The sequence below is a fragment of the Neopsephotus bourkii genome, unplaced genomic scaffold (genome assembly GCF_033783945.1).
Source record: "Neopsephotus bourkii isolate Nb327-2 ecotype Australia unplaced genomic scaffold, CSIRO-AGI_Nbou_v1 NB_230, whole genome shotgun sequence".
Lineage (NCBI taxonomy): Eukaryota > Metazoa > Chordata > Aves > Psittaciformes > Psittacidae > Neopsephotus > Neopsephotus bourkii.
This window is the reverse complement of record NW_026900740.1, coordinates 232,909-257,753: the sequence shown is the minus strand read 5'-3', so window position 1 is coordinate 257,753 and position 24,845 is coordinate 232,909. Positions and strand designations below refer to the sequence as shown.

Here is a 24,845-nt window from a genome sequence, read left to right as displayed (position 1 = left end):
TCATGTCTGTTGTGGGCTTAGCTGTATGGGCTAACTCCTAGCAGGGAACTCACTTCCTAATAAAGTGTAGGACTCTTTCCACCCCGGTTTGGAGGCAGTGTGGAGCCACTTGTGCTCCTCAGGCCTATTTTGGCTTGACTGAACCGATTCCTGTCACATCTGAAGGTTTGATGTGTGTGGGACATCTTACTTCTCAGCCTGTGCCTTGGGAAGTAAGAGTGAGGAGTACAAACAAGTGGGGCAACAGGGGGCTGGGAGCATGCCCTGAAAGGGAGAGAGTTGCTTTGCAGACTCCTGTAGCAGTGCTCATCTGTACTAAACTGTATCTATGCCATGAAAGCATCTGGGCAGTTACTGTGGAATCCTGAAAGGAACACGACTTACATGTGCATTTGGGTCAGTGGCTTAGCAGCCATTCTTCAACTGCAGCATGTCACAAATTGAGCAGCTTTGGTTACAGGCTGACCTGCAGTTGCCTTTGGCTCTTGAGGCTGTGGTTGTGCCCCTGCTGCAAATAACCCTCTCCTGCTAGTGGGGTTTTATCTAATGGTTTGGCCCAAAGCTGTGTTTAGGACCTCCTGACTACCAGCACAGCAGGCACTGGCATCTTCCTGTGAGCTTGGATTCTGGACTATGCCATCCTCCTTGGATACAGCAGCATCCAGCAAGGAGCAGGAACAAGGAAAGATGGTTTGTTTAATTCCTTTACTACTTCATCTATAAATGTACAGCAGTGTGCAACTAAGACTGTGTTTGTTCAAAGGTCAGGCAAAATGAGACACATATAGAAAAGCTTATGCTACACCTGCGTCAAGCACAACTCAGTTTAGTAACAGCAACCTTGACACAGGTGTAGTGCGTGAGATGCTAATTCCTGGTAAAACCCCTGATTAATGTACAAAACCTGATGAGTGGGGATTAACTGACTCAGCAGTGATAAAGTCCTAGTGGATGCTGTTCCACGAATCTATCTCAGCTCTAAGTTTCTATTGTCTATACAGTTAATATTGCAAATTTCACATTCAGCTGTCAGGTTAGAAAATGAGCATAGTGAAAGGCACCTGTGGTTTTGAAGCCTGCACTGAAACATTAGGCTTGCAAAAGGGAAGAATTATTTTCCTGAGACTTGTGCTGGAAAGCATTCAGCCATGCAAAACTGGCTTTTGCTCACTGCTCTGTAAAGAAGTACACAGCAGTTGCCACGACAACTTTGTTTAATAACCACAGGGTCTTGAAAGTCAACTCTCCCTTTGCTTCCTGGGGGAGACAGCTGTGTTCCAAGAGGTGACTTCTGGGTGGAAGCAGTTGCTGCACTGAGCTGCTGAACTAAGACCAACCTGGGGAACTCCACAGGGCTCCAGCAAATGTTTCCCCTGATTGCAATGAGTGTCATTTAGTGCAGCTGTCACTCAGCTCTGTTACCGTTCCAACAGAAAATAGCGCTTTATCTTGCCCAAACAAGCACACTCACAAGATGCTTTTGCACAGTTTAATAAAGGTACCTCCTAACAGCCATCATTCACTTCACAAGTTAAAAATAGTGACTTTAAAATACATCTTTGGCTGATACCCAGTTAGCCTCTAAGTTAAGAGAGCTGTCACAAACATATCACTAGTGGTAGGACCCTCCCAGCAGAGAGACTATTAACAACCAGCTATCCTTGATAGCAATCTTCACATTTGCATAGTTAAACATTTAAATAACTGACTCCATGAGTATTACAAACATGGCAAGCTACAAACAAGATCGAGGCCTTTCAGGTACTTGGAACTGACCTGATTTGTAAAGCAGTCCTGTCTGAAAAATGGAATCGCAGGCTTATTTCAGCAGTTTCCCACAATGCCACACTGAAAAGTTTGGGACCCTTCAATCTGTGGTTGACTCTCACATGTTCCAAGGTGACATCTGAATTCTTTTTAGTCCTCCCGCAGGTAAGGGTCCTCACCTGCCTCTGAGCTTCCTAAAATACCCTCTGGGAATGAAGAATCCTCTCCTTGAGCTTTGATGAGCTCTTCTGTTTGAGCTTCAGCTAATTTGGTCTCTGCTTTCTGGGACAGCAGTCGCACTTCTTGTACCTGTGATTTCACCAGCTGAATGTGGCTGCGGGCTGACACTGAGGCTTGGTCTGCACCTGGGGTAATGATTTAAATACAGAGGGCTAGAGGAACACTCAGCAAACCTTCAGTTAAGATACCTACTGTCTATAATTATCACCTGCTTTGCTAAGTGTTTTGATGGCTCTTGGGCTCCATTAATGCTAAATGCATTTGCTGTTCATTTACCTTCAACAGTAATTTGCCTGCTTTGAGGTTATTTTTTGCCCCCTTGAACTCTTCCCACCTAACCGGATTACAGCCAGTGTCTGATCAGAGCAATTAGCTTGTGGTAGTGGGTTGTAGAACTAAGCCCAGCCATTGTGTGCCAGGAACCTGCAGTCCTTGTCCAGGCACCTACCAGCAGTGAGAATATCTGTATCACTGCTGAACTCAGAATGCCTTCTTCTCCTGACAGACCCTGTGTGTTTTCCAGGCCCTGGCAGAGTCAGGGTGTCCTTGTATGTTCATCGCTTTTCTCCCCTTCTCCACTCCAGTAACTTTGCTGATTTACCATAAGCCAGCCCATGACTCAATCTTGGAGCTATCAAGGCCTAAACTTTTTGAGAAAGGGTGTATCCAGGGAGAAAAGACCAAAATGAATCTGTTTCCTGAGTGAAAGGCAAATATTCCCACTCCTTAACAGAAGTGGAAAGATCTGCTGGACCCTCCTAGGTAGCTTTATTTCTGTGGCTATATTGGAACCACTGCATTTAGAAATGACTAAATGCTTCCCTGAAACATTTTTCTGGCACGGTTGGTCGTGATCTAAACCACATGTGAAGTTTCCAGGCCTAGTTCTCAAAACTCATCTACTAGATCTGTAGCCAGTAAAATAACAGAAGCTCTCAGCATCTCTAAAAACCAGGCATTAGGTGTAAATTGCTGTGTGACCTGAACAGATATTCTGGGTCTCTTCAACTCCATTCTCATGCAAGAAATGCTGCCTAAATGTGAGGGGAAAGACATCCTCAGTATTACCTGACTGATATGCAGCTTCTGCTGCCATCTCTGAAAGACGTAGTGCTGTCATCCAGCTGGATTCCAGCCTTAGGTATTCCTCCTGCTTTGTTCTCACCTAGGAGTAAAAGAATGTGTTACTTAACCAGATGTAACAGTATCTGAACACTCTTCCAAATAGCACCTTCCTGAAAAGGTGAGCAAGCGAGAGGAGTTTCTGAGCAGAGTTTTAAGAGGCAGACTGGTGCCTGAAGGGAGATGCTTACATCGACTCTGGCTCCTATCACCACCTGCCAAACTGCATCCACCTCTTCTGAATCCATCTTCCCAAGAAGGTTTGCATATTGCTTGTAGAGAGACACCAGTGTATAAACTGCCTGCAAAGGAATCATTTCAGTTACATGGTGATCTGTACATCTCTGATGTTGTCTCTGTGTTAGCTGGTATTAGTACAATTGTTAAATGTTTCTAGAAGTGCTTTGTTCTGAATTCACTGCAGTTTTGGGGGCACTGACAGCATTTGTTGTCTGCCTACAGCACAGCTGTGCTCAAAATCTCTTTGCATGCTAGCCATACTAGTAAGGAGGTAAACTGGAACGCGAATATTTTACTCAAATTGGCACTTACTTGTAAAATTAAAACTCTACCTTCTTATTTCATGCTTAAATATGACTCACTCCATTCTTCTGATGAAACTCAAGTTTATAGTCTTAGAAATGGAAACAGAAGGTAAATAAAATACCTAATACAGGGTGGTGCATCCTACTTACTCAGTATGCAGGTATCCAATATCTGTTATGAGTTTCTTTAACCCCAGTTCTGAGACATGGGGCATTCTGGCTTAAATTCAAGCTCAAAGCAACAGTCTAACAAAGCTAAAGGTAACTTCTGTTTGGTGTAGCAGCGCAGGGAGCCCTACCCCACTGTTTCCCGGAGACCTGACCTCTTCAAACCCCACACCTCTGTTATTGAAAACAATAAACCAGCCAAAGTCCAGTCCAAGTATGGTTTAACGGGTGTAGTTCATGTCAAATTGTTTACTATTTCCACTGCTGACTTGCTAGCACAGCACACAATCTCTCAGCTTACCTTTGTATACTCTGTCAATGCTTCAATCAGTGCGTATGTTGTTTGGGAGAGGAGTGTAGAAGTGCTGTCTGTGACCAAGGAAACTGCTCTTTTAATCAAGGCATCGTTGCTGAGAGAAACCACATTCTGCTGCTGAAGGACAAAGATATCTGCATGATCTTTTACCCTGACTTTCATGTGGATGCAATAAATAGTGATAAGGAAAAGCACCGTTATTTACGAGGTTGGAAAGCCCAATTCTTGCTACTGTTTTTCCACTGTAAAACAAGACAACTGTTTTTACAAGGTGTTACTTCCTCATTTCTTCTCCTTAACAACCATATCTTAAACACCTGTGATCCCCAAGCAGAAACACAATTCCAAGGACAAGTAAAATGCACTTTGTAAAATGCTAAGTGAGCGTTTTTGAGTGTTAAACTGTTTGTAATTAGCAGGTTCTGCATGCACCACTGCTGGTACCTTACCTCCACAATGGGGACAGCGCACAAGGACACTCCCAGCCCCACTCCCACCACTTGGTGCCATCGCCCGCTCACGCCCGAGAAGCAGCGCCTCCTGACACTGGCCACAGCAGGGAAGCTTCGTCTGGAAACGCAAGAAACAAAGGTAAGCACGAGAAGTAACCAGTGTGCAGTGGGCAACAGGTATCGGAGAGGAAGGGAACACCTAGAAGCTGTCCTGAGTGCCCTGAGCTTCCATAATGCAGTTGTGTAATAGTGAATGGGTAAGTTTGGTTTAAATTGTTACATTACTTAGTTATAAGTGCAAGAAAAGAGACAAGCACAGTGACTAGCACGTTATTAATCCTTTGAGAGGTGCAAATGTATCTTATCTGGTACCAACACACTGCTAATATTACATAATATCAAAAAGCAAGTTAAAAAGCATGCTTAAAAGTGATATAAGGTACATGCAGGTGAGCAGTACGTCTGATACTAGTTTGCTGCAGCCCAGTGCACCCAGGGTTCAGTGAAACTGACATCCAACGTTGTGTATTAGCCTGTGGGGTCAGGGCCTATCTCTGAAATACTCGAGCAGAGGAGCATCCGCAGCCGTGAGGCTTCTGCTGTTGTTCTGGTGTCCTCTTTTACGCTGCGGACTCTTAACCTACATTCCCTCAGCGGCAAGCGCTGTGTGGGTACCACAGCCTGTGCTCCTCCAGCCGCGCTGTGGCAGCTAGACAAGGATGAGGCGAGTCTCTGTGGCACAGGCCGCCGCTCCAAACTGGCTTGAAGCGAGTTACAACGGGCGCTCAGCGGCAGGGACGGAGCCGGGCGGCGGAGCCCATTGAACACCCGCCTGGGCCCCACCGGAGCGCCCCCGCCCCGCAGCGCCGGTACCTGAGCAGGGAGCAGCAGCTCCGGAGCCACCGGCTGCCCGCCGCCATCTTGGGACTGGGCGGTGCGTAGGAAGTGACGTCAGCGCGCCGCGGCGGGGAGGGGCTGGTTTCCACAGGGTGGCGCATGCGCGGAGCGCGAGCGTGTGGGGCTGTGAGGGCGGCGGCGGGAAGGAGCGATGGAGCCTCCGGTCTCCGCCCCGCAGGGAGCGGTACCTGCCCGGGGCAGGCCCTGGGGAGCACGAATGGTGCCGGGGTCTCAGCGCCGGCCGCGCTGGGCAGCTCCTGAGTGTTCCTGTGCTCAGGGGCACCTGAGGGGCCGGCCCAGCTCAGCAGGGAAGAGCCCGCAGCTGTGTCAGGTCATCAGTGATGGCTGTGATCGCACGGACCGGCTTACACAGGTTCTGCTCCACACCCCCTCCTTCAGTTTGTCTTTGTTTTACAAGTGTATATAATAGTGCTTTGCTTTCGGCTCGTTCCACACCAGTGATAATCCGCAGCTTCTTGGTGATAATCCCCAGCTCCTCCAGCAAAGATTTCCTGTATAGTTCCACATGAAAGCCTTGGTCAATTGAACCTACTCTATTTATAGCAGAGTCTGTTCTCTGTTACAGTTCATTCAGTGCAGTTTACTTTCAAGCAGTGCTGCATCACAGGCACATCTTAGCTAACTCTGTGTTTTAAACATTTGCTGAAAAGCATAGCAAACTTGAGAGCACCAAATAATAAGCCTGTGGATAACGTGGTGTTGGTGCCCCCCATGAAATATCCTCCTAAAACTGCAGGAAGAGGGAAACCTTGTGCTGATTTGAGATGTCTTTTTCCAGAACATCTAAAAATAATTACAAGTAATTTGTGCATCTCAGCCTTCACACCCTTAATGAGGCAGAGTCGGACAAGGCAGGACTTGTTCCTATGAGATACTGGTCATGTTTGAATTGTGTTGCATCCCTCCTGTCCATCCGCTGTGCTTGGCAGGCTGCTGTGCTCTTGGGGCAGAGCATGGGCTGGGAATCTCAGGAGAAAACTGCTGGGAGGCTTTTAAACATTTTGAGGAACAGGGGCAAATGTGTAGGAGCCACAAAGAAGCTGCAAGAGCCACACAGATCAGTAAAGTGCATGCATGTAGATGCTTTGGAAACCTTTATTGTTTTTACATAAGAAAATAAGACTGTGATTAGGCAGTAATGAAACAAAACACTTGCAGGAGGAAGGGACCGTTCCCTGTGATGAGCAGATGCACAGATGAGCTGTACAGTGGAGCCTGTTCCCTTTGGAGAGCGCTCATTTAAGCACCAAGAAGTACGTTGTCCATCCAGCGAGCAGCAGCGCCCCGACCAACACGGTGTAACTGAAGAGCACGAAGGCCAGCAGCTCCCTCAGCACCTTCAGGAAGTGGATGGTGAAGGAGTCCGGCATGGTTCTCCCCAGCACCGTGCAGGTAGGGTCTCTGGGGCTGGCTGCCTCTGTGCTCCTGCTGCTGTCTGAGAAAAGGGACAGGATGAATGTTTCTGAGCAAGGAGACTGCAGAGCTGATGGGGTGGCTCTAATGTAGGGAGAAATGGCTGCATTCAGGAGGGGTAATGGCCACCCATCCTTCTTGAGAAGTTGTCACTGTCAGGTGTGTGTGCTTTTTCAGAGCCCTGTACACGGCTGCCGAGCTGCAGTGTTGAAAAGGGTTTGGGATGTGATCAGTGTCTCCATATCAGGACTGGTAATTAAGCAAATTAAAACACAGCCACACACGGGCAGTGTTGGTATAGGGAGAGGCCCCTACAGAGTCCAGCTGGCTCCTGGGATCTCTGTGTCAGTGGCAGTGCATCTGAGAAGCTTCATGTTCAGAGTGGTTGCTGATGGTGCATTATCAACAATGTGTTCTGATCAAAGTGGTCAATTCCTCCAAGGAAGCCACCATTAATATTTAATGATATAATTGCATCTAATGGAGATACTGGCACAAACTGAGCCTTTTGTTTAAGAAGGATGAAAACTGGGGCTTAAATACAAGTTTGCACAGGCAAATATTTATATCTCACGTTAAAAATAACCCTTAAATGGGAGACATGGGATAAGATGCTTTAGAATTCGCCTTCTAGCTGTATCTTAAAGTCATACTTGCACATCGTTTTAGAAGTGATCGTTCATTTGTTAGTTTCATACAAAATCTGAACTCCTTCACAAAAGTTGTTGGTTCCTTAAGACTTAAAGCTGTGAAGACCCACGTAAAAAATTCTACCATCTCTCCAATTTACATATTCTTTTCAATTTTGATCATAACTGTGCCTGGTTGAATATAGCAACGCTCTTGGTCAAACACATAAAAGGGGATTTAAAACCAGAGTTAAGATAAAGCTAACCTGAAAGGATTATTTCTCTTCTAAATAGTGTAAAGCCAGCAAAGTAAACTGAATTCCCACTCAGATACTTAGAATATTTTTGAAGAGCTTTTGTGATAGAGTTCACTTTTTGGTCTTACTGAAGAGTTCAGTCATTTCAGTCTAAGCTCAAGCACAGGTATACATCAAAGGAGCGATTGCAATTTAAAACCAGGCATGGTTTCCTGTTGTTCAGAGCATTCGGGTTTTCTATCTATAGACTTTACATGATTTCTGCTTGTCTAAAAAGAAGTGGATAAAGAAATAAGCTGCTTACCCAGGTAGATGATGGGCGCTACTTCGTAAAGTTCCTGTTTCTCTCTAGTTCTTCTGCAGCTGCCCCTTGAATTTCTGCCTTCTAGCGGGTTTCTGGTGTAGTTTGATCCCTTTCTGCTCTGCTCATCCGAGAGCCAGAAGTAATGAGCTGGTGTTTGCAGCCTGCATGAGGACTAATGCACTAGGTGTGGCCAGGACCAGTTATGATATGACATAGCACAGCAAAACAGAGCATGCCAAATAGCTTCCCTTCCCCAGAGTGCTTTTGTGAACAGTATTTGGTGAGGTTAAGCCCCATGGCTTAATGTTACCAGGTCAAAACTGCATTTGCTTAAATGTATGCTTTGTTTTCCTCTAGCAAAGTGTTGTGTCACTTTATCCTGCAGTTACACATCATTCTGTAGTTATGTGGAATGCTGTTGTGTCTCTTGCTCCATTCTCTGAGAGCCCAGTGCTCCTGTAGGTCGCTCAGGGAGAAGGATGCTCACATGGGGATCATCTCGGGTCAGCAGCACTTTACTTGCTGTACCTTTATGAACTGAGTCAGCCTCTTATCAAACAAGAGCAAGTGCTGAAGCTTCACTGCTCACTGCGCTGTCACTAGTTCACTGATCTACCTTAACCCCGCACACCCAGTCACCTCTACCTTTTAGAGAGTGAGCAGCAGGGAGGAGGAGGGAGATATAAGCTATGCATTTATTTTTAGCAAAACTGTTTTCTGATAATATTCTATGAAAAGAGAAATTCTCCCAGAGTGGAGGTTGGCTAATGGTTTCTTTATGGTTTTTGCTTGTAAACCAGACAAATGCATAGAGCAGTGAGAGGGAAGAGTATGTACTGCAAATCAAATCTCTTGTTCACAAAGATATTATGATGTAGAAAATGGCCCCATAATTTAATTAGGCTCTCTTGTTATCAAATTATTACCCGCGTGGTCAGCAAGGCCTTAGCCAGAAGCAGAACATAATCAAGATGCTCAGGAAGCCTGTTAAGAAGTAATTGCTCCTCCAGAGAATTGATCAACGTCAGGATGGCTTTTAGTTTGTGTTGGTGTTGTTGGAGAGTTCCAGGAAGAGACTTTGTTCAGGGTGAGTGCCCGCATGGCTCCAGCTTAGTGGTGGTGCAGGGCTACAGTGCAGAAGATCTGCAGCAGTGGTGTTGATAAATTAGGGTTTACTAAGTGTTGGGTGTGAGCTAGATTCAAAGTAGGTTTTACATTTAGTGTCAGTAACAAATAACCACATTCGCTGGGCCAAGTGAAAAGGTAAGCAAGCTCTTGAATGGGTTCCTTTATTTGCTTATGGTGTAGCTTTTACACGTCGTGGCCTCAGTTCACAAACCAGCCTGAGCAGTGCTGTAATTTCCTTGTGATTAGTTCAATTTTTAAGATTAAAAAAAAAAAAAAGAATAAATCTGGAAATGGTGGTAGTACAACAGATTCAGGGCTCAGCAAAGGACACTGTCAGGATTGCACGGACTCACATCGTTGTTTCTTGCTCTTCTTTGCCCAGTAACATCTCAGTTTTGCTCCAAACTTACTTTTCTTTTTAAATACTATGAAATTAGCTACTTTACAGTGGGTCTACAGCAGTAACTCAGAGCAAGGCAGCTCATGCTTGCTCCTTACGTTGTTGTCAAAGTTGCAGCACATTTTGTTTCTGCAAGACAAGCGTGCATGTTGCCCACCTAAATTAAAGTCTCAAATGATTAAAAATGTATCTTTCTTCAGAAGTCAAGAAATCCCATGTGTAGTTTTGAGGTAGTATGTTCAGCTGCAGAACAGAATGGAATTAGTGTGTAAACTGAAAGAAAAAGCATTGAGCTGTTAGAGAAATAGCTTCAAGTAACTCAGTTATCCTGGGGTAGGGGGAGAAGGACACAGTGACCCGAGTGCAGAGGTTTGGTTTATTTTATTTAGGTTTGCATTCCAGTGAAAGAGAGAGAAACACATCCAAGAAAGGCCAAATACAGTTTTTATTTTGTTCTAATGAGACAAGTGGAGTTAAACAGACAGAGGGGCTCTGTGATGGGGCTGATTTGGCAGAACTCAATCTTACAAAACAAGACTGAAACCCACAATCATAAACGTCACCCCTTGGCAAAATGAAGGGGGTTTTGGGATGTGTTGTGCATTTTGCAGGATAACTGAGAGCATCTGTGTTTGCTGAGAGTGACTTAAGATGTGGGATGGGTCTTTTCAGTTGTTTTTCACTATTTAAAATGTCCCCAGTGGTTGCTGGAGAAGCATGTGAGTAGAGTGATGGTGTGACCATGGAGCAAGAGGGCTGAGGCACAGCACCAGGCTCTAGCAGTGGCAGCTGCACAGGCCTAAGCAAGGAGCCTGCTCTGCGTTCCCATTCCATGGCCATTAGCAAGGCCAAGTCTCCAAGAGCTGAAGCTGCCTCTAGCACACACTGGCTCAGAAATGCCAGGGGCCCTGCCACCAAGACCATGGAAAATTCCATTTTATGATGTTGAGCTCTGTAATAGCTTGTGGCAGCAAGTTCCACAGTTTATAAACTGAACAGGGAGACTGAAGAAGTGTCTGTTTGAAACCCACTGTTTACTAGGTCACTGACACAGCTATTTCTGGCCCAAGTCCCATGCAGGGAGTGTTTGTGTCTTCAGACATAAGCTTTTGACATACTGATGTAATTTATACCCTGGAGTAGCTTTCCTGAGTCAGGTGGGTGTACCCAGGACAAACAAGCCTTCAGAGGGCGACTGCAGTGAAAGGCTCAAGCATCTCCCTCATAATTTGGGTGCAGTTACTTGTTTTCATAGTCAGTGTTGTTGATGTGCGTGTGGATAGTTCAAGGTTTAGCTGTTGCTGCAGGAAACCCAACGAATGTCTTGGCCAAAGTGTGCAGGACAGTGGATTTGAGTGTGGCCTACAGGTACCTCACCATAACAGCCAGCTTGTAAGAGCCAGCACAGGCCAAGCACGCCCTGCAACTGCATTATTCTGGATGCCCAAGAGCTGGGAAGTTTGTAAAGATACGCAGTGAAAAACTTACTGCTTCCCCTTTACAGGAGTTCTCTTTCCACTGTGGAGTCAGCCGGGAATATTGGTGTGACAGCAGGAACAGAAAACATCCTGCCTCCTCAGCACCTTAGGAGGGTAACAAAGGAATAATCACATTTCCTACTGCAAATAAACTGAAAGGGGAGACAAAAAGCAGCAATTTGCCAAATGGAAGCACCAGGCCCAACCCCTGCCACCCCACCACTTCTTTGCCAATCCAGACCACGAGCTGTTTATTTCATTGTTAGTGCCTTTCAGCTCTGAAGAAGCTGAAGTAACTTGAAAGGAGCTATTTTGTCTACTAGAAGTTCCACAAACAGTAGGAACCCAAATGCAGAGAGGGATGAGGGTAACTGCATCATGAGCTGGTCTCAGGAGAGCTTCTTGCACTGTCTTGTTTCCCTGACGTTCAAGCCATGCCAAAAGACCAGAAGTTGGTGTGCTTGTGTCCACAGGGCCTCTCACCTTCACTGTCTCTTACCGCACACCTTAGACTGGGGCAGGCTCCAGTTTTTCCATCAAGGATTTCATCCAGGTTGTCCCATTGATCAGTTTTGTAGTGGCAATGACATATTCTGTGCCTCCATCTTCCATCTGGGACAGAAATCTCAGTGCAGCGATTTCTGCGTAGGTTACCCCTCCCAGGAAGAACACCAGAGTGACTCTGTTCTCACCGTGTTGACCTGTGTGTTCAGAGACATTTACAGGTTGTAGTTTTACATCAACTGTCAGTCAGACTCAAAATAACCTAAACTAAAATAAAGATACCAGCTGAATTAGAGGAGAAACCTATTGGGCAAAGCACCAGGCCCAGAAATGCAGACTCTCCTCCCAGCTCTGGAGTCTTTTTAGAGGATGGGCTCCTGCCTGCCCAGGCTTAAGACTAGAGAGTGCAAAGTAATGTTAGTTATTAAACTCACAGTGTAAGGTTAGGGCTTATTTAAGTACTCTCATGAGAAGTTAAAACATGTATGGCTCTGTTCTGTCTTCAGTGCACATGGTGCTATGCATTAACAGCAGGCTGAATTTGTGACTGGATGTTTTAAAGAGGCCGGGAAGCTATCTGTCCAAAATAGCTTTGGTAGACCTAATACTGCAGTGGGACAGGGAGATGAGATAGGTGCCTAGACTCTGATTTCAGTTTGCTTTGTTCCATTGCACTGCATGCCACAGAGACATGCATCTCCCTTTCAAAAATGGGAAAACAAAGCAAAACTCACGCTTTTTCTGAAGGCCAGCGGGTAGCTGCTGCCTCTCCTCGAAATGGGGACCTGGCAGCATCTTCAGAACCTCTTCTATGCTCCTCCACCCTGGGCGAGCCAGTAGCTGTGCCAGGCGGACACTCAGCGGTGCGTAGCCACTGTATACGTAGGAGATGTCGTTGGGGTTCTGCAGGAGAGAGCAGAGCGTGAGCAGTGGGTGAGAGCTGCTTCATGCTGCAAAACAGCACCATAAAATAGTAATAACTAAAGAAAGATGAAGGTTTTCCTGCTGCACCCAATTCTGTGTTGTTAGATGTAATGTTCACTGTGGAGGTGTCAGTTTACCTGTTCATTGACATCATCCATCCATAAGCGCAGGGTTTTCCTGATCGTTGGGTAGTTATTCCTACCGCCTGTCTGAGGTTTCAGGAGTCCAGCCTTCTCCAAGTTGTTTAAGGTCAATATATGCTCATAGCCATAAGTCTGCAAAATGAAGAATTCACTTTTAATAGCATGTCAATAATCCATGACCAAAGTGTTTAAAAAATATAAAGGCAAAGATGCTTTTTGGTTAATCTGAAGTGTTTAGATCGTGATAGTAAAAAGTGCAATGATGTAAAACCCCTTTGTATCTATGTGTTGTAAAATATATCAGCACCTCCTGAGCCATTGCTGTCAGTGCACCCAGAAGCCTCAGTATTCCCTCTGCACACGCTGGCAGTCAGCACTGCCCATGTACAAGATGGGTCTGTCTAAACTGCAAGTGTATTTTAAAGCAGAGCTGAGGATTTGGTGGGATTTTCTTAGAAATGTGTGGATCCAAAACATCCAGGCCAACCTGGAGAATCTCTCTTTTGTAGTAGTCCAGAACCTTCTGCTTCAGTCCACTATTGCACACAGATTGCAAGCAAACGAGGCGTAGGATCTTGATTAATGGATGCTTTTGAGCTATGCAGTCTTCAATGTAATTGTTAACCTATTTTAAAAAAGATAAATAAAAATACATAAGCTATTATTTAAAGGCCTATTGAAGTGCCTACAAGACCTGGAATGAAAGATCTGGTTTTGCCCAGTATCTCTGAAATAGCGAGAAAGAGGGGGCAGCTGCTCCCCAGGCACCTCAAGACCAGTAATCAGTGATCCAGCTCTGGTTCCACCCTGTGTCTCTGAAGCACAATTCCACAGTCAATAGCTAAACTTTATCTGATGCACTGAAAAAATCCTGATTACCAGTCCTCAATCTTCCCTTGATTCCTCAAACTGCAAATATGCAAGGAGATGCACATGAGAGCTCCCAGCCTTGACACTGAAAGGAGACAGACATCACCTAGAGCAGATGTTTCCTCTAGCAAAAAAAACCCCAAACCCCAAATGGAAAAATAACCCAGAGAAATATATTGGTTTGGGGGTTTTGTTTTCAGGACATTAAGAGTCACTAATTGTCATTATCTACTTACTTTGTCTGTGTCTATTCCAGACATGAACTCTTGTTCCACCGTTAAATTATCAAAGAAATCTTCAGATGCTTTGGGAAAAGAATGAAAGTCAATAGAACAGCAACCAACAGCTTATTTCCTACAATGACATTTCAGCAGAGATGCACTGGATGGAGCAAAGCCCATTTCTGCCAGGCTGAATAATGTCCATCAAGTTGTCTTGCATCTTGCTGTGGTGAAATGAGTCAGAACAACTGTTACACTCACTGATGATGGACTACTCACTGGTGATGTCTTTGATGAGTTCTGCAATGGAGGTGTGGTTTGCTAGAGAGCTTCTTGCCGCCTGCATGTGTGGCAGCTGTGAGACAAACTGCTTGATCTCTCCAACGGTCTTTGCGTGGTGGCGTTCCTAAAGAAAGCCATCACTTCAGTTAGGGCTTGTTCAGAGCAGTAACACCACCGAGATCATTGTATCGTGACAAGGTTTTCCACTGTACTCACTGCAATAGCAGGTGCTGTTAGACAGACACAGCCTTTTAGACAAAACACTTAAAATGCTTACACTAATGCCACAGCATTACCTGTAAAAGCACTTTGATCGTTAGAAGAGGGAGGACATAGAACAGGATCATTAGGCTGCGTTTTCCCATTCTGCCAGTGTTGTCAGTCACTTCTAATCGTGGTTTGGGTTGGAAGGGACCTTAAAGCTCATCCAGTTCCAACCCCTGCAACAGGCAGGGACACCTTCCATTGGAGCAGCTTGCTCCAAGCCCAGTCCAACCTGGCCTTGAACACGGCCAGGGATGGGGCAGCCACAGGTTCTCTGGGCACCCTGTGCCAGCGCCTCAGCACCCTCATAGTAAAGAATTTCTTCCTAACATTTGATTTTCTCCATCTTTATCAGGCTTCAGCCAGCATTCTCTGCTCCTGTTTCCCCACAAAACTACCTTTTTCAGGCAAAGATGAGGTACTTTGCTAGCTGCTAATAAACACAATGCTGTAGGCAAAAGAACTCGGAGATGGAGACATTTCCCCCCAAAACAGTAGTGAAAGGCACTGAGGAACTGGGTTGGTGGGGTCTGTGTCCTCGTGAGCAGGAGCCTGCCATTCCCTGTACCTGGCTGTAACAATGTCCCAGGTTTAGAGCAAGGATCTGATGAAGCACAGTGCAGACTTCAGCTCTCAGAGCAGCCTCTGGACTGTTTCATTTGTGCCTCTTGCGGCAACTTGGAATAAAAATAATCATTTGACTCATGTGGAGGATTTAAATGGGCAAGTGCAGGCAGGAGGGTGATAATGACGCAGCCTGCAATGAAGGAGTCCTCTGCTGCCAATGTGCCACTGCTTCATTATCACCTATTACCTCTGACAGTTTAAGTTCCCTGTTTTTTAACAATCAGTATGAATAATCCATCTTTAGCACCTTCACCTTTAATACTGCAATAACAGTTACTAGGGGATGAGGCTGAGCACACACTACTTGAGTTAAGGTACCGCTGCCTTCTCTTAAATGTGGCCAAAGTGAAGAGGCAAAGAGAAACAGTAAAACAGTGTAACAGGGCCTCTTAGAGTCTGCAAGCAGAAACCTGGGATCATGAATCATCAACAGGATGTTTTTCAACAAAACCACAAACGCAGCCCACAGCACCCTCCACCTTTATCTTAGATAAAGTGTGAACTGCCAGGTCAAACCTCCTGTAAGACAAGTGTTGCTCTCCCATTCCTGTTGGTTTTTACACCAGCCATAATGCTTAGTGCTCTAGGAATGCACATTCTGGAGTTCTGTTTCTTAAAGCCTTTCATCTGCATCTTCAGTGAATACAGAGGGAAAAGGACCTTTCATTTACCAGGCACTAACAGTGGAATTGACCAGGATGCTAAAACAGACTCCCTGTTTTTGATATGGCCGAGGGATTACTCCATGGCAACAGCTCGAGCTGCCAATCACAGCCCTGCTCAGTGCAGCCTGTGACTTATCTGACAACAGGAATGCCCAAGGGATGCACTCACATCCAGGCCTCACCTCAAAGGCTGCGGAGATGATCTTGGCTTTCTTGCTCAGCACTGACCCCACAGCATTGAAGTTCTTGTCTCGGATTTCAGCATAGAGCTCTTCAGCAGAGTTGAGCTGGAGCTTCTTGGGTTCTGTGGGGAGATCTTTCCCACCCTCACCCTGCTTCTTCGGGGCAAACTTCTCGGGAGGGAGTTTCACATAAGCTACCAAGCACAGAGAAATAACCCTTAGAGAGGGGAACTTCAGCAGAAGTGAAGGTAAGGAAATGTGTCCCCTGAGCAGGAAGCAGGTCTGAGCAGCAGTGCTAACAGGAACTCCCAGACAGCTCAGTGCGTGTGTGTTCATTAAGGACAGACTCTCCCAGGGACTCAGAGACCTCCACAGCCATGATCAGAACCCAAGTGCTAACCATCAAGCTTCCAACAAGGCCTGGAGGCAGCTTGCCAGTCGCTACAGCAGGAGGGAATGAACCCCATCAATGCCTCTCTGGAGTTACTCTTTGTATCTCCTGAAGAGCCAGAGACCGCTCTGAGCAGCCTTTCACAGACTGTTCCTGTCCCCACAGTGTGGTACCTGAGCTCAGCGGGCTGGAGGGTGAAGCACACGCTAACATCTGTACCCCCCCCGGGCACGTTCCATGCCACTGTGCCTGCCCCCAGCCCACATCCACAAGGAACCAAGCCCTGCTCTCACCTTCCTGTGCAAAGAGAGCCAGGGCTGATCTTTAGCTCTAGCTTGGGACTGAACCATCCCTGCACCAAGTTCCAGTCAGCTGCTCCCACACCACAGTCATTCAGTGAAGCAGAAAGGCACCTGAGGCTCCTCAGCGCGCCGGGGACCCCTCGCTCCGCAGTACTCACTGTTCTGGATCCCATAGATCTCATCTATCAGCCCCTCATAGGTGAGCTGCGTGGCCAGCGGCGTCAGCAGGTCCACGTTGCGGTCCAGCAACAAGAGGGTGTCGAAGACGGGAAATATCGAGTTCTGGCTCCCAGGGAACTCGCGCTTCATCCTGATCATCATGTTAGCCACGTGCTGGAAAGACACCACACCCCTCTGGTTATGGGGCAGGCCACCAGGGATGGATCTGATGTAACAGGGGCAGGACTGGGGAAAGCAAACAAAATCCTCCTCTGCTGCTCACCGCAGCTGAGTGCGAGTGACTGCGGCCAAAGCACCGCGTTCATCTCAGGCCGCTCCCTCACTACCAAAGGTACCAACTAAACCACAGGTTCATCAGAGAGAAGGGTGGGTTACAGGGAGAGAGGAGAAGGCCAAGGCATGGGCAGCAGGTTACACATTTCCCACTTCACTCAGCCCTTGTGATACCAGCAACCAAGTGTTAAAACTCCACAGAAAGAACACAAAGGCAGTGCCCCTGTGAGCAAAAAGCACATGGGAACAGCTGAATCCTCCTGATGGGAAGACTTCCGGAACAGCAAAGCGTGTTCTTTTGGCCAGAGATGACAAAGGCCTGCAGCTATGATCCTGAAATTCCGGTATGACAAAAAGGGTCCCTGGCTGGATTCAGAAACCCCAGGGGCGGTTCCACAGAACAAGATGGGATTTCCCATTTGCCTCACCCGAGCACACTCGCCCTTCCCGAAGATCTGCGGGATGGTTCCATACAGAGCCTGCAGCGTCATCAGCCCCTTTGCTGCGTGGTACAGACTCGTCTGGTCGCTCTCCAGGTAACACTCCTACACAACAAGAGGGATGGATTCCTGATGGAAGGTGCTCACACAGCACCTCTGTGGTCCTTGTGAAGAGTTCAGAGGAGACACAGACTGGGAAAAGACTGTGGCTGTTGACAGATACGAACCCTATCTGTGCTGTCACTGCACCAGATCATTGATCAGACACTGCAGTGATTCTGAACTCCCCACCACTCCCAGTTTGATGGAGAGGAGGAATAGAGTCTCTCCCTCTAATCTAGGCCGATCCGAGCACACAGCACCTCACCACAGCTACTGACAAGCCCCAGCGTGTCCTCTGGGTTATGCTTAACAAGTCAGCAATGGCCAAAGAAACTCTCAGACCTTGCTGTCCCCAGCCACAGCATTCTGAGGGCATAGGCCATGCCGCTCGTACGTGACAGCTGTAAGCTCTTGGTGCAGTTTAGAGCACAGCATTAACCATTATGTGGGGCTCTCTGGCTGTGCACTGACATAAACAGTGCTGACTGTTTGCAACAACCGAGTATTTTAATCCTCCTGAGTGCTCAGCTTGTGCAAACAGCACCAGCAGCTACAGCCGGTAGAGCCAGAGAGCAGCACCGGAACCAGGCCACGTCTGCTCCCAAGGCCCATCCCTGATGCACAGCCACTGACAAACCCTCTGAGAGCCTCTGGACCAAACCCCAACAGCACAAAACCACAGCACGGCTCCCCTCGGACGAGTGCTCACCTTGAAGGCGCTCTCGGCCTCCATGGAGAGCAGGTCCCCGTCAAAGGGAATGAGGTCCAGGCTGTACTGCTCGCGGTGGATGAAGGACCCCAGCACTCCCTGCTCCTTCAGCCACTGCTCGCACAGCAGGCTGCGGCGCGGCACAAACAGGATGTGGAAGTCCCTCTGGGGAGAGCGGCCTCTGTCCTCCCTGCGGAGTCACAGCACAGGTAACAGCACAGAGCATGGGCTGCGGGCACGCAATGCCAGCGGAACGGGAATGCTGCATGTGGTGGTTCTTAGTGATTTCAGCTACTAGCCTGGAACGGTTTAGCACGTGCACCCACAGGACTGAACCCAGGGCGAGGCTTTCCTGCAGTTCTCTTCAATCAAGCACACATCATTCCAGCTAATCCGAAGGAACGTGTGGCTTCCCACAAGGAATGACCCCTGCATCACAGCCCAAAGGGGCACCCGCTGCAGCGCCTCACACCCCAACCCGAGCCCAGAGAGCAGCCGCGCTGCAGCCTCCTTCCAGCCCGCAGGTGACAAACCCGGTGTGGCGGCTGCAGGCCCAGCCCGCCCCCTCCTGCGGGGGCAGCCCAGTCCCCGCCCGCCCGCCGGACCTGAGCACGTTGTCGGTGATGATGTCCATGAGCTCCAGCCGCGGCCGCACGAAGAAGATGATGTTCTTGACGTCGGCCTGGGGCAGGCGGCCCGGCTTGAGCGTGAACATCTTCTCCACCTCGTGCTCCTGCGCGGGGGGACCCGCGTCAGCTCCAAGGGGCCGCAGCACCCGCATGGCACGGAGCCACCACCGCCCCCCGCCTTTACCTTGAGCAGCGAGTACTGCGCGATGAGCCCGAAGGGTCCGGTCAGGGCCTCGTCCCACACGATGGCCTGGGGGGGGGGGTCGGGGGTCAGAGCGGGTCCCGCCGCTGCCCCTCCCCCCCCGCACCCCTCCCCTCCCCCCCGCACCTTGCTCCCCGCGCATTTGTCGAGGAACTCGCGCAGCTCGCGCCGCCCCGCCTCGCGCAGCGCAGTCAGGTTCACCCGCCCCGAGCTCAGGTGCGCCGCCATCGCGGATCCACCGCACCGTTCACGTGACGTGACGGCGGCCGTCACATGATTTATATCACGTGACGGGAGGGGTGGGAGCAACGCAGAGCGTGCGCGGTGGCACGGCGCCCTCTGGTGGGCGGACCCGTGCTCTGCACCGAATCCATGGGATCTGGGAATGGGGCTGGGGGGAGCCTGGAGCTCATCCACGGGCAGGGACAGGTCCCACGGGAGCAGGGTGCGCCCAGCCCCGTCCACCCTGGCCTCGGACACTGCCAGGGATGGGGCTGCCAATTAAAACTCTTCATGCAACTACAGAATGCATGTGTGTATAACACATACAGGAGAATGCTGCTGTACACGACAGCTCCTCCCGATGCCTCTGCAACTTCAGCATCACCCTTTCCAGCAGGTATTTCCTTCCAAAGGGAAAACCAACATTATTTAGCAGGCAGGATTCTAATAGAACCACCCTCAGAGTAAAGAACGTCTTAACAACCAATTCCTCAGCTTCTGACTGGGTTTTGGAGGCAGCAACACTCCATCCAGCCATTCCCATCCCTCAGTGCTGCTAACACACCTCTTTTTACTCACAGGTCACCTGTGTCCCACGTGGAGCACGTCCCCTTCCTGACAGCACTAAAAGGTAGGAAAGAAAACACAATTCCTCTTTTTTTTCTCCAAAATATAACTTTAATTTATATCTGCATATTTACACACACACATCACGCACACGCTAGAGAGAAGCTGAAAGAATGCAAACCAAGGGGGGGGTCCCACACCAGAGCGGGGCTGAGCTGCAGCCCCACCGCAGCAGCTCCGGTTCTTACCTGCTTCACGATTCACATTCACCAAATCACGGCCTGGAGCTCACGTTCACTGAGCAAAATCACAACCACGGGAGTCAAGGAAAACAAAGGAAACGGTTCTCAAACCCAGTCCAGTGTCCAACAAAAAAAAAAACCAGCTTAAAAATCTAAATGTACAAATTCAGCCTTAAAACAGTTTAGTGCAAATAGGAAAATTAACAGCGTAAGTTTAAGGTATTTAAATAAGCTTTAATATAACTATAGTGCGTCATTCCTATACACGTTTTCCCATCAATAGATGCAACAGCACGAGGGCATTTCTTGTTAGGAGTGGGGACAAACCCAGAACCTGGGAAGAAACAGCATAAAGTCATTTGTTAAATCCTTTATTTATATTCCACTTAAAAGTTTGTTAAAGGGAGATCTGGGGCACTGAGTAGTGGAGGAGCCAAACAGTTATCAATGTACTGAGTGTGGAGCCGATGGGCCAAGGGGAAGGGGAGCAGGAGGGGTAAGAAACGTCATCCCTTCCCTGCCCTTCAGCACAGGGCGATGCTGGTGGTGGTCAGTGGCTGCCGCGGGCTCGGTCCGGCCGTCAGAAGGTCTCGTCGTCGTTGCAGTCGGCCGTCCAGTGCCCGAACACCTCGCAGGTGTCGCAGTAGGGCCGCTCCTCCCTCCTGCTGCCGTGGTAGGCGGAGTGCGGCGGCTCCTCCAGCATCTGCGCCTGCGTCGGGCAGTCCTCGGTGTCGTGAAGGTCGAAGCAGCCGCAGATGTCGCAGAAGAGGCGCGGTTTCTTCTTGGACAAACTTTCCTCCTCGCTGCAAGGGCGGCACCGGCACAGGTCAAGCAGGGGGCTCATAAGGTGAAAGGCCTGAGTCCCTCCCCTGCCCGTTACTGAGACCAAGGGAATGGCGCAGCATTCGACCAAAACCCTTCTGAAGATCTTCAGACACCTCAAGTACCCCATAACCCCTGGCACTGTGACACTGACTGAGCAGACTGCTCCCTTTGTGTATTTGCACAGACACAGACACTGTTTAGAAAAGAATCCCAAGAACTGGTTTCTCTGTCCCTTCAGAGGGCAGATCTGAGGTCACGAGCCATCAGACAGGTTTTAGTGCCACTTCTCCAGACTGGATCTCCCCCTCTCAGAGTAGTTACTGGCCTCTTGAGAGCAAAAATGCTCCTCCTCAACCTGGAAAGGGCCAGACTTAACTGTGACTGACAACAAACCTGTTATGATACATCAGTGCTTGAGACTGATAACTAAAGAATCACTCTAGGCCTGACATAGGGCTGGATTCAATTGCTAAGTTCAAGGGCATGCTATGATTTTCCTTCCCAGCAGCTGCCACCACGCTGGCGCAGCTCAAATCTGACTGCTACCAACAGTTCCCAACACAAGCCAATATAATTCCTGTGGGGTTTATACCTGTCGTAGTTATTTATCTCCTCTTCGTTGCCGTTGAGGGCTGCTTCACACATTCTTTGTATTTTCAAGTTTAATTCTTCGTTTCTCCTCTGCAGATCCACTATCACTGAGTTCAGGAAGTCGATCTACGATAGTCAAGAAGGAGTCAGCAGGGTGAGGACTCAGCTTCACAGAAACTGAGCAACAAAGCACTAACCCTCAGACTGACCTGCACAGCCCTGCATTAACTCTTACCACTGGACTGCTGGGTTACACAGAGCTCCCACAGACAGGACACAGGAACATCCCAAAGGACCTCCAAGACCCCCAGCACGATTTCCACCCAGGGAGCCAGGCTCTTCCTCCCAGCCAACCCCTCTGACAGCCCTTGGTGGGTCTCAAGCCACCCCTGACCGCTCGACTTCCTTTTCTAATGTACATTTTAAACACAGATCCCTTGTGTAATTCTGATCAGAACCATGCCCCTGCTCCCCTGAGCCTGCAGCTCTGCTGGATACCCCTGGAGCCGTCCCAAGGGGCAGTGGGACAGCACAGCACACCCATCACAGAGATCATAAGCCAGAGCACTGCTGAACGTAACTGAGCAATGCAAACTTCACACAGTGAATACGAGAAAGGAAGCCAAGAAGTGGCACAAACCTCGTGCTGATGGGGAGGAAGGGTTGTCACCAGCAGGGGAATTCAGGGAGGCAGAAAACCAGAAAAAGATTGGTGGTTAGTGAGTATTACAGACTTCTGATCTCTGCACACACTAAGAAGGACATAAGGGATCTAACAAGGACTTCAGTCACAAGCAGAAGGTGCTTCTATTCCAGCCTCATCTCCTAGGCACTTGTCACAGGCTGCCTGTTACATGGCAGCACCTCACAAGTTCATGATCACCCTGTGACACACATTGCTCCTGTTACCCAGCACGTGTGAACGGAGCAGCTTCCTCACTCCACTGCATGCACAGACCCTCGTTCTGAGGGGAGTTCTGCAGGTCAGCAGCAAAGACCAACATTTCCAACTGCAGGAGCTCAGCACAGGAGCTCAGCTTGCCCATTCCCCAGCACTGCAGGTTCAGGTGACCCCCACCTCATTCCCCACTCACACCCAAGAAACCCTTGGAAAGAATCCAGGGAGCAGCTCCTGAGCCTGCTCTGCTGGGCTGCACCACACCAATGGGCGTGCATCAGAACCTGCCACCCTGCTTTCCCGCTCACCTCCTCCAGTCACCAGAGCTACCTCCCCAGTATCCCTCATCCCTTGGTTATTACTCCCTGTCATTCATATTTCCCTTCAGAAGCAGGTGGTTACAGGATAAATGTGCCCAATATCATCCTGATTTACAGAATCTGTCAGGAACTGTCTTTTGGAAAGCATCTCCCATGCCTGCAGGGGGTGGCTGGTTTCTTATGCTGCTGTTCCACATCAAATACCTGCTTCTCCTTTGTGATTTCATCTTGCAGTAGATTAGCAGCAATGTCACCTTTAAAGGAAAAAAACCCAAGCTATAAGATGACACACACAGCACCTGAGTCAGAACTGAAGTCACGTCAATCTCTAGTCCTACTCTGATCACTCACTGTAAGGCCAGGGTGACTTTTGGGGGGAACTGTTTTGGCTGCTGCATATTGAATGCTGCACATTACTGATTAAATACATAAAACGTGTGTAGGTGACAGCTGAGGTTCACAAACCCGCGGGGGAACGCTCCTCTGTGGCTGAGATGAGATGGAGCTCAAGAAGCTCAACATAACACAAGGATGAGTGGATGAAGTGCCGGGGTCTCATCCTCTGCCCAGGTAGGTGGTTTTGGTACGGTGCCTACACAGTACCCAGGATCAGCCTGAGAGAGGCTCTTGCACAGAAGCCACACAGGATAAAGGTTTATGACATGAACAGGATAAAGGTTTATGGCTTCTATACATGATTCATTTCAATTCAGATCAACCCCACCCCGGTGTCAATGGGGTTCATGGGCACCTTTCACTCTTTCATGTTTTCTTCATGCAAATCTTAGGTGCATCCTACAGGAGGCAGTCCCATTTCTCAGGAGGTTCAGCTGCAGTTAAGGCTCCTTTCACCACCTGGCAGCATGGGCAATAACCCACGAGGCTAAAGCTGAAGGCACAGAGCCCGTGGAGAGGCCGCTCTTACCTGAGGAGCCCGTTACAGTTAAAGGCTGCTCGTTGTTCTCCTTGAGCTTTTGCTCCAAGCTCTTCACCTTCTCCTCGAGCTGCAGTTTGTCAGATTCCAGCGACTTCACCACTGACTGCAGGGTTTTCGCAGAGGCGTTTTCCCCGCGGAGCACCGTGATCTGTAAGAGCCAGTGAGGAATGCCCAGGCATTCCAGAATGAGCTGGGGGCACCAGGGCAACGTCCTCAGTAGCAAGGGCTAAACAACCCCCACAGGTACACGCTGGAGCTCACCTAACCAGGCCCACAGATCTCATGCTGAGGTTTAAATATGCTACATTAATAAAGACATTGGGCAACCCTTCAGCAGCCGGCACACAAAGCTCCGTCCCTGGTGCTGTTCAAGGCCAGGTTGGACAGAGCCTTGGGTGAGATGGTTTAGTGTGAGGTATCCCTGCCCATGGCAGAGGGTTGGACCTGGATGATCTTAAGGTCCTTTCCAAGCCTAACCATTCTATGGTTCTATATGCTCCTAGCCATAACTCGGTCTGAAATGAAGCAACATCTCACTGTTGTCATTTACCTCATTTCGGAGTTTTTCCAGTTCCTCATCTTTCTGTGTGATCAAGGCACTAGTAACATTGATGGATTTCTGTAAAGATGCTCTCTCTTCATCAATTTCTTTCTGTAATGTTGATTCTCTAAAAGAAAACCAAATACAACCAGAAATCACCTAAAGAATGGATTATTGTGGTCTCCTTCGAGAATTCTAATTTAATCCCAAGTAAAAACTAACCCCCCCCTGAGTTAAAGCACAGTAGAAATAAACCACTACAAAGTGGTTCTTAACAAGCAGATTTCCACTCTGTACTTGACTGAGGTTTTATGTGTAAAATTCAGCTGTTACAAGTGTGGAAACAAAGCAAAACACTTTACCTAGGGAGTACATGCCAGAATCTGCTTAGCAGAGTAGCCATTTGCATTTAAAGCAGCAAGTTAACGGACTGGGGAGATACAGGATAAAGAAACACATTGCACAATGTTCCACACAACCTAACCTCAGTTTTGTTACTTCTTGGAAGTTACTAACAAGCAACAAAACACACATGCAAAGCTCATTGTACAAACTGTCATGCAAAGCATTGATGGTGCTGGAAATATCAGCTGGTCCTCACTAATTTCAGTGGCATCATTAGATCCTGACACATGTGCTTGGAGGTTCTAGGCCT

The 24,845-nt window shown here is 48.3% G+C and overlaps 4 protein-coding genes across 22 annotated transcripts in view; all 4 read right to left on the bottom strand.

The window, feature by feature from the left end:
* Positions 1 to 1,475: 1,475 nt before the first annotated feature.
* DIABLO (diablo IAP-binding mitochondrial protein) lies at positions 1,476 to 5,577 on the bottom strand. 4 transcript variants are annotated; one of them, XM_061344520.1, is made up of 6 exons: positions 5,484 to 5,577; positions 4,608 to 4,728; positions 4,144 to 4,275; positions 3,321 to 3,431; positions 3,076 to 3,172; positions 1,476 to 2,132 (listed from the first exon to the last, which is right to left on the bottom strand). In XM_061344520.1, exons 1-6 carry the CDS (start codon positions 5,528 to 5,530, stop codon positions 1,918 to 1,920), a joined length of 723 nt encoding a protein of 240 aa, XP_061200504.1. In that variant the 5' UTR covers positions 5,531 to 5,577; the 3' UTR covers positions 1,476 to 1,917. The 4 variants fall into 4 exon arrangements, with proteins under 4 accessions (XP_061200504.1, XP_061200505.1, XP_061200506.1 ...); XM_061344521.1 differs by having other exon boundaries at positions 4,144 to 4,272; XM_061344522.1 differs by having other exon boundaries at positions 5,514 to 5,577.
* A 1,028-nt stretch (positions 5,578 to 6,605) lies between these two features.
* Positions 6,606 to 8,452, bottom strand: LOC133207523 (uncharacterized). 2 transcript variants are annotated; one of them, XM_061344501.1, is made up of 2 exons: positions 8,132 to 8,452; positions 6,606 to 7,025 (listed from the first exon to the last, which is right to left on the bottom strand). In XM_061344501.1, the coding sequence occupies exon 2, from the start codon at positions 6,896 to 6,898 to the stop codon at positions 6,764 to 6,766; it is 135 nt and encodes a 44-aa protein (XP_061200485.1). In that variant the 5' UTR covers positions 6,899 to 7,025; positions 8,132 to 8,452; the 3' UTR covers positions 6,606 to 6,763. The 2 variants fall into 2 exon arrangements, with proteins under 2 accessions (XP_061200485.1, XP_061200484.1); XM_061344500.1 differs by having other exon boundaries at positions 6,606 to 6,963; positions 8,132 to 8,437.
* Positions 8,453 to 10,025: 1,573 nt separating this feature from the next.
* VPS33A (VPS33A core subunit of CORVET and HOPS complexes) lies at positions 10,026 to 19,298 on the bottom strand. The gene is made up of 13 exons (XM_061344516.1): positions 19,174 to 19,298; positions 19,030 to 19,095; positions 18,822 to 18,949; positions 18,217 to 18,406; positions 17,394 to 17,510; positions 16,671 to 16,845; positions 15,820 to 16,013; positions 14,079 to 14,205; positions 13,815 to 13,882; positions 13,196 to 13,333; positions 12,703 to 12,840; positions 12,376 to 12,544; positions 10,026 to 11,838 (listed from the first exon to the last, which is right to left on the bottom strand). Exons 1-13 carry the CDS (start codon positions 19,273 to 19,275, stop codon positions 11,645 to 11,647), a joined length of 1,806 nt encoding a protein of 601 aa, XP_061200500.1. The 5' UTR covers positions 19,276 to 19,298; the 3' UTR covers positions 10,026 to 11,644.
* A 626-nt stretch (positions 19,299 to 19,924) lies between these two features.
* Positions 19,925 to 24,845, bottom strand: part of CLIP1 (CAP-Gly domain containing linker protein 1) — a 66,782-nt gene continuing 61,861 nt past the window's right edge. For all 15 annotated transcript variants that reach the window (XM_061344539.1, XM_061344541.1, XM_061344538.1 and 12 more), the window contains 5 exons: positions 24,200 to 24,317; positions 23,638 to 23,797; positions 22,917 to 22,966; positions 21,496 to 21,620; positions 19,925 to 20,881 (listed from right to left, as the gene is read on the bottom strand). In XM_061344539.1, coding sequence (XP_061200523.1) covers positions 20,659 to 20,881; positions 21,496 to 21,620; positions 22,917 to 22,966; positions 23,638 to 23,797; positions 24,200 to 24,317 — 676 coding nt within the window. In that variant the 3' untranslated portion in view covers positions 19,925 to 20,658. The remainder of the gene's footprint in view (positions 20,882 to 21,495; positions 21,621 to 22,916; positions 22,967 to 23,637; positions 23,798 to 24,199; positions 24,318 to 24,845) is intronic.

Bases quoted from the DNA above. Each gene is read 5' to 3' on its own strand.
- DIABLO (XM_061344520.1), bottom strand. From the start codon at position 5,530: ATGGCGGCGGGCAGCCGGTGGCTCCGGAGCTGCTGCTCCCTGCTCAG. The intron at 4,276-4,607 runs GTAAGGTACCAG...TTTGTCCTTCAG, and splicing joins GCGCTGTCCCCATTGTGGAG to CAGCAGAATGTGGTTTCTCT. The intron at 3,173-3,320 runs GTAAGCATCTCC...TTTTACTCCTAG, and splicing joins TGATAGGAGCCAGAGTCGAT to GTGAGAACAAAGCAGGAGGA.
- LOC133207523 (XM_061344501.1), bottom strand. From the start codon at position 6,898: ATGCCGGACTCCTTCACCATCCACTTCCTGAAGGTGCTGAGGGAGCTG.
- VPS33A (XM_061344516.1), bottom strand. From the start codon at position 19,275: ATGGCGGCGCACCTGAGCTCGGGGCGGGTGAACCTGACTGCGCTGCGC. The intron at 16,014-16,670 runs GTGAGTACTGCG...TGTGCTTGGTAG, and splicing joins GATCTATGGGATCCAGAACA to CTTATGTGAAACTCCCTCCC. The intron at 12,841-13,195 runs GTTGGCCTGGAT...TTCATTTTGCAG, and splicing joins ACAAAAGAGAGATTCTCCAG to ACTTATGGCTATGAGCATAT.